The sequence below is a fragment of the Bombina bombina genome, chromosome 1 (assembly GCF_027579735.1).
Source record: "Bombina bombina isolate aBomBom1 chromosome 1, aBomBom1.pri, whole genome shotgun sequence".
In the NCBI taxonomy this organism is placed as follows: Eukaryota; Metazoa; Chordata; class Amphibia; order Anura; family Bombinatoridae; genus Bombina; species Bombina bombina.
This window is the reverse complement of record NC_069499.1, coordinates 376,152,989-376,165,217: the sequence shown is the minus strand read 5'-3', so window position 1 is coordinate 376,165,217 and position 12,229 is coordinate 376,152,989. Positions and strand designations below refer to the sequence as shown.

Below are 12,229 nucleotides of genomic sequence, written 5' to 3'. Positions count from 1 at the left end.
AACGACAGCAATGCAGACCAATTTGATGCAGTGTGCGGCGTATGGTCTGAGCACTGACAGGCTGACCCCCCACCCCTTCAATCTTTGCAGCAATGCTGGCAGCACTCATACAACTATTTCCCAAAGACAACCTCTGAATATGACGCTGAGCACATGCACTCAACCTCTTTGGTCGACGATGGCGAGGCCTGTTCTGAGTGGAACCCGTACTGTGAAATCGCTGTATGGTCTTGCCCACCGTGCTGCAGCTTAGTTTCAGGGTCTTGGGAATCTTCTTATAGCCTAGGCCCTCTTTATGAAGAGCAACAATTCTTTTTTTCAGATCCTCAGAGAGTTCTTTGCCATGAGGTGCCATGTTGAACTTCCAGTGACCAGTATGAGTGTGAGAGCGATAACACCAAATTTAACACACCTGCTCCCCATTCAAACCTAAGACCTTGTAATACTTACGAGTCACATGACTTTGTGGAGGAAAAATGGCTAATTGGGCCCAATTTGGATATATATATATATATATATATATATATATATATATATATATATATATATATATATATATATATATATTTATAAAAACATAGAACATATTCCCCTATTTGAAGAAAATTGGAACGGGAAATATTTACAGCAAATAATACTATATAAAAAATGAATATTGCATAACTATGCTTTTATATGTTGTCATCTATTTGACTGTAAAGGGTTCCAATGCACTTATATGTCTATATATGTGTACATATGTATGTATATGTGTATATATGTCTGTAAATACATAATTACATATGTACACATATATAAACATGTATATGTATGTATATCTATGTTAAAGCACTTTGCATCTTTTTTTTCTCTAACACTTGATACCTCATATCTTAGAGCCCTTATAACGTTTTTATGCAAAACATTTTTAATAATTTTTATTATATGGTGTTATTATGTAATATTAGTGTAACTGTACTTTGCAATGTATGTTAGATGTGTTGTGTGAGAGTTTTTTGTTTCATGAAACATTTAACCAGAGCACTGAGGACATAGTAATCATTCTAGCGTAAATCACAAGAATACCTTTACTTTCAAATTTTAATAAGAGCAATAAACCTGAAACACGCAAACACCCGTGATAAACCCCTTTTTTGCTGGTGCGTAACTGGGGTTTATCATGGTTCTTTGTGCCATTGAGCACCCAGGGCTTTGCATGTTGCAAGGTCATAGGATGTGTACCTAGTCCAGTCTGAGAGTGCAGTCCCCTTCCGTCTTTTGTATATGTCTAGGGTGATTACATAAGTCTGTGAACCCTTCACTTGTTTCCAGTTTGTTTGATTGAGAGCTTGCATTGTTGCATTGAGACTTTTTTTTCTTTGTATTTATAGATTTAATTATTAAATAAATATAGGGTATGGGTAGATCTGATGAAATTGTATTGACATGCGCAGCTAGCAAAATTATAAAGGCTAAAAGTATCACCTCTATTGCTGAAGACTGGAGTATGACGTATAATATCTTAACAAGAGGTTTAAGATACACTTTTTTGAGTTTTCCTAATTGTATTACTGTACTTAAAATGAAATGATTATTTATGTTATTGTGTTTATGAAGACTACCACAAAAACCTACTTTTATTTTATCAGAACCAAAAATTATTATTATTAATATTTTACAAAATGATTACAATTAAAAACAAAAGGTAAAGTAACATAAACATTGGTTGTATTTCAAGAATTTTCATAGTGATACCATCTGCATAATTTTTTGTTTGTACTAATCATTAAACTTTGCCCCGGTTTGAAGACAGCGTGAAGTTATCTAATTGTCTTTTTGATGCTTCATTGACAGATGTAGGCTCTGTTGAAGGTCTGGCTTATCACAGAGCATGGGATACACTTTATTGGACAAGTTCTACCACATCATCTATCACACGGCATACAGTGGACCAGAGCCGAAAAGGGGCATTCAACAGAGAAGCTGTTATTACCATGTCTGAAGATGACCACCCTCATGTACTAGCACTTGATGAGTGCCAAAAGTAAGCAAATGAATTTTTACAGTTTATAGAAAAATATTAAAACATTAATATTTATACCTATTTTATGTTTTTCTTAAACAGATGTTTGATTATATTATTTTTAAACATGAGAAGTTTATAAAATATTTAAGTATGACCTTTCCTTCAAGTAGCATACACAAATCAGAGATTTGATCTTGTAAAAAAATCTAAATTTTTCAGCTATCCTTTTTTTATATTGTATTATCAATTGTTAGATACATTAAATCTGAGAATAGAGATATTTTTGCCCTTATACAATAACTAAAAATAATCATATTCCAATGTATAGTTCTACTACAAAAATGTATGGTAACTAATATGACAATAAGCAAATAATAATATAGTTTAGAAAATTTTAGGTAGGGACCAAAAACTATATAAAATGTCTTTATTATGATTGTTTTATAACGGAGAGTCATAATGAACTCCCATCAGTTAAATAAGAAAATAACAAATCAAATTAATTAATTTTAGTAACAAAAGGGAATACACTAAATTGCACTAAAACACAAATGAGGACAATACAAAACCATGAAGGTGAAGCTTGATGCAAAATATGAGTTTTAGATTATATATCTACAAACAAAACAATTGTAAGAATGATTGAATAAAATTATTTATATTTATGGTTTACTAAATATGATTTTAAAAAAAATGTGGGATGCTTTAATAATTTAAAGAATATAGAGCCTATTTATTAATGTGCTGGCGGACATGATCTGCTGTAGCGGATCATGTTCGGCCTTACATCGATAAATGCCGACAGCATACGCTGTCAGCATTTTTAATTGCACAAGCATTTTGTGTGAAATGCTTATTCAATCCCAACCCCTGCACATTCACAGCTGCTAGCAGGAGGTGTCAATCATCCCGATCATATCTGATCGGGATGATTGCTGTCCGCCGCCTCAGTGGTGGTGGACGAGTTAAGGAGCAGCGGTCTTAGGATTTGCCTGAAGGCTCGTGCGGAAACAGCAGCATATGCTGCTTCTTAAATCAGCCCCTATTTATAAAGTTAATTGTATTAATGGTTCAAAGCAAATACCTTAGAATTAATTTTTTAACATTTTGTACTACAGAGAAAAAGTAATAATAATGTGTCTATCACAGGCAACACATCTTAATATTTTAATGCACAATAATACATCATTTAGAACTGTGTATTTCTGACATTAACAAAATAAATGTTTGATCAAAGAGCCGTTCCTTATTTATTGTATAGCTAACTTTATTGCTATAGGACGTAATAGTGTTTTATTTTTGGCTTGTGCATTAAATGCACTCAAAGTAAACTTTTAACGCCCCTAGGTTAGTATTATAAGTTGAAAGTAAAATGTTAGTGCAAAGTGAAACCCTATGGCTGCTAGCTTCAGGATTTCAGATGTCACAACCACGTTAACTACTTAATCCCATATACTTCAATGGAGCGCACTCTAATAAAAATCCCCAAAAACTAACACTTTTCACTCGTTCACTAACCCAACAAGCATTTGGCCAACTGTGCTAAACCCCAAGGTAGTTATGCATATTTTACATTATAATGTTCTGCACATAAAAAAAAGTTATTTTTATTTTTAAATACTGTATATATTTCTTTATATATGTGACATTATATATATATATATATATATATATATATATATATATATATATATATATATATATGTAATGTATATGTATACAAGTGCATAAGTGTGCACACCCTCTTATAACTGGGGATGTAGCTGTGTTCAGAATTAAGCAATCATATTCAAAACCATGTTAAATAAGAGTCATCACACACCTGTCATAATTTAAAGTGCCTCTGAATAACTCCAAATAAAGTTCAGCTGTTCTAGTAGGTCTTTCCCGACATTTTCTTAGTTGCGTCCTACACAAAAGCCATGGTCCGCAGAGAGCTTCCAAAGCATCAGAGGGATCTCATTGTTAAAAGGTATCAGTCAGGAGAAGGGTACAAAAGAATTTCCAAGGCATTAGATATACAATGGAACTCAGTGAAGACAGTCATCATCAATGGTAGAACATATGGCACAACAATGTCATTACCAAGAACTGGATGTCCCTCCAAAATTGATGAAAAAATGAGAAGAAAACTGGTCTGGGAGGCTACCAAGAGGCCTACAGCAACATTAAAGGAGCTGCAGGAATATCTGGCAAGTACTGGCTGTGTGGTACATGTGACAACAATCTCCCGTATTCTTCATATGTTTGGGCTTTGGGGTAGACGGCAAGACGGAAGCCTTTTCTTACGAAGAAAAACATCCAAGCCCAGCTAAATTTAGCAAAAACACATCTGAAGTCTCCCAAAAGCATGTGAGAAAAGGTGTTCTGGTCTGATGAAACCAAGGTTGAACTTTTTGGCTATAATTCCAAAAGATATGTTTGGCGCAAAAACAACACTGCATATAACCAAAAGAACACCATACCCACAGTAAAGCATGGTGGTGGCAGCATCATGCTTTAGGGCTGTTTTTCTTCAGCTGGAACTGGGGCCTTATTCAAGGTAGAAGGAATTATGAACAGTTCCAAATACCAGTCAATATTGGCACAAAACCTTCAGGCTTCTGCTAGAAAGCTGAACATGAAGAGGAACTTCCTCTTTCAGCATGACAACAACCCAAAGCGTACATCCAAATCAACAAAGGAATGGCTTCACCAGAAAAAGATTAAAGTTTTGGAATGGCCCAGCCAGAGCCCAGACCTGAATGCAATCGAAAATCTGTGGGATGATCTGAAGAGGGCTGTGCACAGGAGATGCCCTCGCAATCTGACAGATTTAGAGTGTTTTTGCAAACAAGAGTGGGCAAATCTTGCCAAGTCAAGATGTGCCATTCTGATAGACTCATACCCCAAAATACTGAGTGCTGTAATAAAATCAAAAGTTGCTTCAACAAAGTATTAGTTTATGCAATCATATTATTTTATTTTTTTATTTTTACTTCCCTTTACTTAAAAGATTTCAGTTTGTTTTTCAATTGAGTTGCATAGTTTATAGGTCACATTAAAGGTGTAAAAAGTTTTGAAATGATTTATCTTTATCTCATTTTTTTACATCACAGAAACCTGGCATTTTAACAGGGGTGTGTAGACTTTTTATATCCTATATATATGTATATATACTATATATATAATACAAAGATCAACACTGCAACACTGGAATATAAAATATATTTACATTAAAAACACAGAAAAACTATATATATATATATATATATATATATATATATATATATATACTTTATAGCCCTTTTCAGTCAAATACCTCAACTCAAAATAAAAAAATATTTATAAGAAATGTTTTATCAGAAAGTATATACTATATATAAGTGTAATACTTTATTTTAAATGTATTTATGTTGTGCTTGGTGTAACTTTTTTAATGCTTACACTTTACACTAGGTGGCATAATTATCAAGCTCCAAATGGAGCTTAATGCCCCTGTTTCCGCGCGAGCCGTTATGAAGCACCGCTGCTCCATAACTTATCCGTCTGCTCTGAGGCAGCGGACATCAATCCGGCCGATCCTATACGATTGGGCTTATTGACACCACCTGCAAATCTGTAGGGGGCGGCATTGCACAAGCAGTTCACAAGAATTGCTTGTGCAATGATATATGCCGATAGCATATGCTGACGGCATTTATCGATGTGAGGCGGACATGATACGCTACATTGTATCATGTCCGCTCGTACTTTCATAAATTGGCCCCTAGGTCTTCAGGCATGCTAGTCCATTGACCTTAAATTTAACGTGCGCTAGTATTACAAAGTGTAGTGCTAATATCGCTTTCTTGAAAGTGATATTTAGTGCTCTACTTGTAATCTGGCCCTTTATTGGGTAAACTAAACATTTTACTCTTTTACTATAGCTTTTTCTGGGGGAGCTGAAATTTAGTGTAATTTAGATTTGTAAAACTACATTTGTATTTGGTTAATTTACACCGGGATATATAATAATACGGTGCAACACATGAGCTATGTTGTATTATGTTTTATGAAAATGATTCTGAATACATGGAAAAGCTCTATATAGTAACAATTCACATTAAAATAATACTTCAATGCCCTATTGAATTTGTTAATTAACAGCTAACATAATATAAGTAACTAAAGAGTCCCCCCCCCCTCTTTTTTAGCTATTTCATCAGGAAAAGAACATGTTTTATGTCATTTACACTTTTAAGTTAAAAACAAATAAAACAATGTTTTATATGATGCAGGGAGACTGGATTCAAAATGTCAGAACAGTGTTGCTGAAAGAAAGACACACACACACACATTTATACTAACTCAAGTAATGATGCTTGTGCATTAATAAATGCCAAGATTCCAGGGAGAAAGGTTCAGAGCATTTCTAAAATCTACCTTAAAGGGACAGTCTATTCAAAATTAAACTTTCATGATTCACATAGGGCATGCAATATTAAACCACTTTCCAATTGACATTTATCATTAAATTTGCATTGTTCCCTTGGTGGTATTTTTGAAAAGCTAAACCTAGTTAGGCTCAAACTGATTTCTAAACCGTTGAAAACCGCCTCTTAGTTTAGAGCACTTTGAAAGTTTTTCACAGATAGGCAGTACTAGTTCATGTGTGTCATATAGATAACATTGTGCTCATTCCCATGGAGTTGTTTAGGAGTCTGTACTGATTGGCTACACTGCATGTCCATCAAAAGCACTGAGATAAGGGGGCAGTCTGCAGAGGCTTAGATACAAGGTAATCACAGAGGTAAAACGTATATTAATATAACTGTGTTGTTTATGCAAAACTGGGAAATGGGTAATAGAAGAAATATCTATCTATTTAAACAATACAAATTCTGGTGTAGACTGTCCCTTTAAGGTCTTCACTACCAACCTTTTATCAGTACATAAAGCTTAAATTTGAAATGCTGTGACATGATATGATGAGAAAATGGGCTTCTGCTTTGCACATTGGCAGTTGGTTGCATGCATTTTAAAATTTATAACAAAATAAAACATAAATACAAACAATATATCAAATTAGAAATTCACCTCAGTGCATTTCAAATATGTGATTCCTGCCCTTTAACATAAAGGGACACTAAATACTTACATTTATGTAAACTTTTATTAGTAATATAATTATTATGTTACTTATATAGCCAGAAAAAAACTATATATTTTAAGCAATATTTATCAAAACAAAAAGCAATGTGTTTCTTTCACAATATCTTTAATATTACTAATTCCATTCAATGAAAGCAACTGTTTGTTACTGACATATATTTCTTGTTTTGCCCAGTTTAATGTTTTGGACTAACTGGAATGAACAGCATCCAAGTATCATGAGGTCAACACTTTCTGGGGAAAATGCCCAAGTCATTGTGAGCACAGAGATTCTCACACCAAACGGTCTCACCATTGATCACAAAGCAGAAAAACTTTACTATTCCGATGGCACTTTAGGAAAAATAGAGAGGTGTGAATATGATGGATCACACAGATATGTAAGTGAAAGTCTAAAACATGAATCATGTATAGCATTGCCTTATGTGTGATAAATTAGGTTTGTTCAGTATCTTTCTCTTTTTTTGCATATCACTGTAAGTTATTACACAAATTGTATGCCCAGCAGAGATGCACAGTGAATAATGTTATACTAGGTATTCTGAAGTGATAGCTTTGTGATGGCTAGGGCCCATTTATTAAGTTATCTAATTTCATATATCCCTCATAACATTTTATTACTCATGACACTGAGATAGATTACAAGTTCTAATGGCAAAGTAACTGCATTTTTCCATCACTTACTTTGATGCCCTTAATCTTGCAATACAATAGTGTGAAAGTCAAGTGATTTTATGTCAAAACATTTTATTTCTGTAAAGTCTAGCAGGAATCTTTCTGAATGTGACTCACTTTTTAGAGGTTATTATTTATGTCTATGTTAAGCTTCCCTATAATACATTTACCATTGTATAAGCATTTGTAATACACTAATTTGTAAACAGAAAAAAATGAAATAATTAACAGCACTACTGCTGCATGAGGGTACTTTTTTATTTTATTTAATATTCCAAATATTTTAGTATATTGACGTGACTTCATAGTAATAATTCAGAGATTGATTAACAATACAATTTTTTAAATTATTTATTTAATTTTCCTTGTATTTTATGTTGAAATATCTAAAAAAAGACATACATACACTTATAGTACTGCGGAATCTGTTGGCACTCTACAAATAACTGATAATAATAATTATAATAGTACAGCAGTTGTTAAATACAAAAAGTTAATAGTTATATCCCTAAGGAACACTAAATAATCTTGCACATAACATTGGACAGCACATTCATTATGAATGAAAGATAACACCCTTCATAGTACACTATTCTCCAAAAAGAGTCCAAGGAGAAATGTTCTTTGTACATCTGGCATCTTTTCCATTCATCATACTTGTGGGCAGTTTTCAGAGAGGCTGACAACCAAAGGCTATTAATTGTCTAAATACATAACTTCACCAACATGTTCAAGCAGTCGTTCTCTCCAGTATATTATATTGTGGTACCATAGTTTAACTGATATTCATACATTTCAACAAGCAACATTATAGGATAAATAGATAATGCCATCTATTAGGCTTCACAACTGGGATATCCAGGAAAAACATGTATTTACAAATATGAGTATATTTGGTGTGCACAACGTTTCACTAAATTTGTACAAGGCTACAATACAACAAAACAGGCAAACAAGTCTTGCATTTAACAATATGATTGAGTTTATATGCAGTTTAATGGCAGCTTCACTTTGGCCTTGTCTGTTTAGCTGAGCTAAGAGTTGTGGCTTTTATGCACCAGTTTATGTAGCCACTAGAAACATACGCTTACTCGGAGTTCATCTAGAACTGAAATATTGATACATAATTTTGGTGATAAGGCTGCCTCTTCTGCCTCTAAATCCACTCACACCCTTTCTTTAAAGCCCATGTGAACCACCTATTGCTTTCAATTTGTGGATCTGGATTTTGGATAATTACATGCTTGCAAATGGTGATTAAGGTTGTCCTAAAGCAAGAAAATGAGCACTGTTTATTAATTTCCTTTGAACAGAACAGCAACACATTTTTCACACTTATCTCTTTACAAATTATGAACATGAGACTGCACTTACTGCATTAAATATTTTTTTATTTATTTTTTTGTCAAAAGTAAATGTGGTAGCTTATAACTGCAAATTCTGACAACTTGATCAGAAACCAGGAGAATCAACACAATGAGGTATCCTATTGTTTCATGTGACTTTGTAAATATGTAGAGTTATACTTGGGCAAAAAAATTTGGTCCAGCGAATCTTTTGTTACGGATATTCAAAAATTTTTGTATTTCAAATATGGATTGCCCCTGCTATTCAGTTTTCATCTTATTTTAAATTAAACAAATACTGCCCATTTGTGAAACATTTACCTTTGTTTTGTTAAATTAATGTAAATATTCCTTTGCAACAGATGAAAAAATTCACCTGTAACATAAAATACTTACCTTTAGCATGCTGGAAACACTAATCCTCCAGATCATTCCTCACAAAGCCCCAGGTGTGCACTAATAGGAGTCTTAGGGTGGCGGCTCACAGGGCCTTCACTAAAGGGCCCTCATCTTCATGCTAAAGTATTTGAACTATTTAAAAGAAATATTCATCATTATTTTTTGTTTTCTTTAAATTTCATGCTGGAATTGTTTGGATATTTGTTTCGTGAAAATGACACAAATATCCTTATTTTAATAACAAATTTACATTTGTAGATAAACAAATGCACATCTAGAAATATGGCTGATATGACATCAGCTTATTGGGAAGACGAATATGTCTCACATAAGAGAATGCTTGCTATTATATTATTATATGCCATATTATGATATGCTATTATGATATGCCACTAGAAAAAAAAACATAACTGTTGTAACACAAATTGAGGCTGCTACGTCAGAAGCCAAAATAATGGCACAGGAGGCACAATTGAAAGTGTGGATCCCTTACATAAAGCTTCAATACAGAAACACCTTCTAAAGGACTTGATTCTGCAGTGCTGCCTTATATTAGAGTGTGTGAAGAACTTTCCTTTCAAAATGGTTGGTTGCTATGAGTCAAACTCCAGCTACTTTTGCCAAAAGAATTGCAGCCTACAGTCTTGCTCATAATGCACATTAAAGGATTGCACAAGCCAAAAAGTGACTATGAGATCTATATTGCAGTGATGTGCAGTCACTAGAGGCAGGTGAGGCAGTGCTTCACCTCTCATATGGGCAAAAATATATTTTTTTTTATTGGCTTTAAAAAAAAATTGTAATTTTTTTTTTCCCAGCATTTTTTTTCTCACAGCTATATGTTGTGCAATGAAGAGGCACAAGCAGGTCTGCCCACCATTACACAACATGCTGCGCCATCTACTGGATGAAAGTGGTTAAGATCATTGCATGGCCCATTAACTGCTTATTTGAGGCAGTCCTATTTGGGCTGAACCAATCCAGCGAGAGGCATTAGTAAGTGGAACATAGGGTTGGGGCTGGATGTTAAATCATATAAAACAAAACAAAAACGGAAAAAAACAACTTTCATATATTTTGTTTCTGTCCTGTGAAGCTGCCAGCTTTGCTAAAGTGAAAAAGAGAGTTCTGTTCTTCCCCTCTAAGTGCAGTGGAATGTTCCACTGTCACTTCCTGAATCCTTACAGAGCAAGAGAGAGGCACAGAGAGCACTGCACTGTTTCAACCACATCTTATTAAAGTAAGATTTTACTGGCAGGGTCCTTTTTGTATTTTGTTTACTCAAACTTTACACCCACTAACTTAGCAGCTTGCCTCTGTACTTCACACTAAATTATAGACTCATTTTCTGAACTCTGTAGCTCTGCTGTTTTATTACTTTAAAATTCTGTGGTCCCTCTCCCCCCCACCCCTTGTGTGTGTGTGTGTGTGTCTCACTCTATCTATCCATCTCTCTCCTTATGTGTTGTTCTCCCCCATAGTCTCTTTCTCTCTCTGTCTCTCTTCCTCCCCCTCTGACTCTCATCCCTTATGTAATGAAAGAATCTATAAGCATAATTTGCAGCATTAAAGTAAAAAGTATGTTTTAAACATATTTTAATGGGCATGGATTTCTAGATCTCATAATCAGAGCAAGCATTGTGTTATCTGGCAAGAGTTTCTGTTACAATCCTTTAAACTAAAATCAGATGTTTACTAAGTTGACCAGTTTTCCAAGACACCATTTAAAGGGACATGAAACCCATATGAAACCCATATGCAAATTTAAATAACTTTCCAATTTACATCTAATATCTAATTTTCTTCATTATTTTGATGTCCTGTGTTGAAAATCATATCTAAATATGCTCAGTAGCTGCTGATTGGTGGCTGCACATAGATACCTCATGTGATTGGCTCACCCATGTGCATTGCTATTTCTTCAACAAAGGATATCTAAAGAATGAAGGCGTATCCTGCCACTGCCTCACCAGCCTCTGATGTCACTGCACGTCACTGCTATATTGGTGGCCAGAAATGCATTCACATGTGGAGACAGCTATTACAGCTTGTGTTGCCTGCTGACTACATGACAAAACTGCAGTGACATATTCATATTCATCACAACTACATCTAGTTTGTTTCCCAAACTCTGCATAGGAACATGTTGTTGTTGATATTGTTGGGCCTTTTGAAAATGCTCCAACTGGCTGCCGTTATGCTTTAATAGACTATTTCAGTAAATGGCCTGAAATAGTATTTACATTGCACTTACTTCTGATACAGTGATAACATTTCTTTCTACAATATTTAGCAGGAAAGGAGATCCTAAAGAACTGATTTTAGACACAAAGGTGCACAATGTATCTCATTGGAATTTGAAGCCTTTCTTGCAGAAAGGAACATTATACATAGAAGATCATCTGTGTATTACCCTCAAGCTGATGATGAGATTGAATGTTTTATTAGAAGTTTGAAATGGAACTTACAACAGCTAAACTAGAAAAAACATGAAAAACATTTATTAGTGATATCTTGCAAGCTCATAGGGCTACACAGCATGCTACAATACAAACTATACATGGACCAAGACTTCAGGGAAAAAGTAGGTACCACTAATTCCTTCTGTATATTATATGACATATGTCATTAAGGACAGTACCAGATGCAGAAAAATAATGTAATAAAAAAT

General features: G+C 34.2%; 1 protein-coding gene across 1 annotated transcript in view; it reads left to right on the top strand.

Moving 5' to 3' along the window:
* The window catches only part of LRP1B (LDL receptor related protein 1B), a 2,715,774-nt gene that overhangs the window by 2,084,514 nt on the left and 619,031 nt on the right, over positions 1 to 12,229 (top strand). The window contains exons 43-44 of the mRNA XM_053698264.1: positions 1,834 to 2,023; positions 7,314 to 7,518. Of these exons, the coding sequence (XP_053554239.1) occupies positions 1,834 to 2,023; positions 7,314 to 7,518 (395 nt within the window). The remainder of the gene's footprint in view (positions 1 to 1,833; positions 2,024 to 7,313; positions 7,519 to 12,229) is intronic.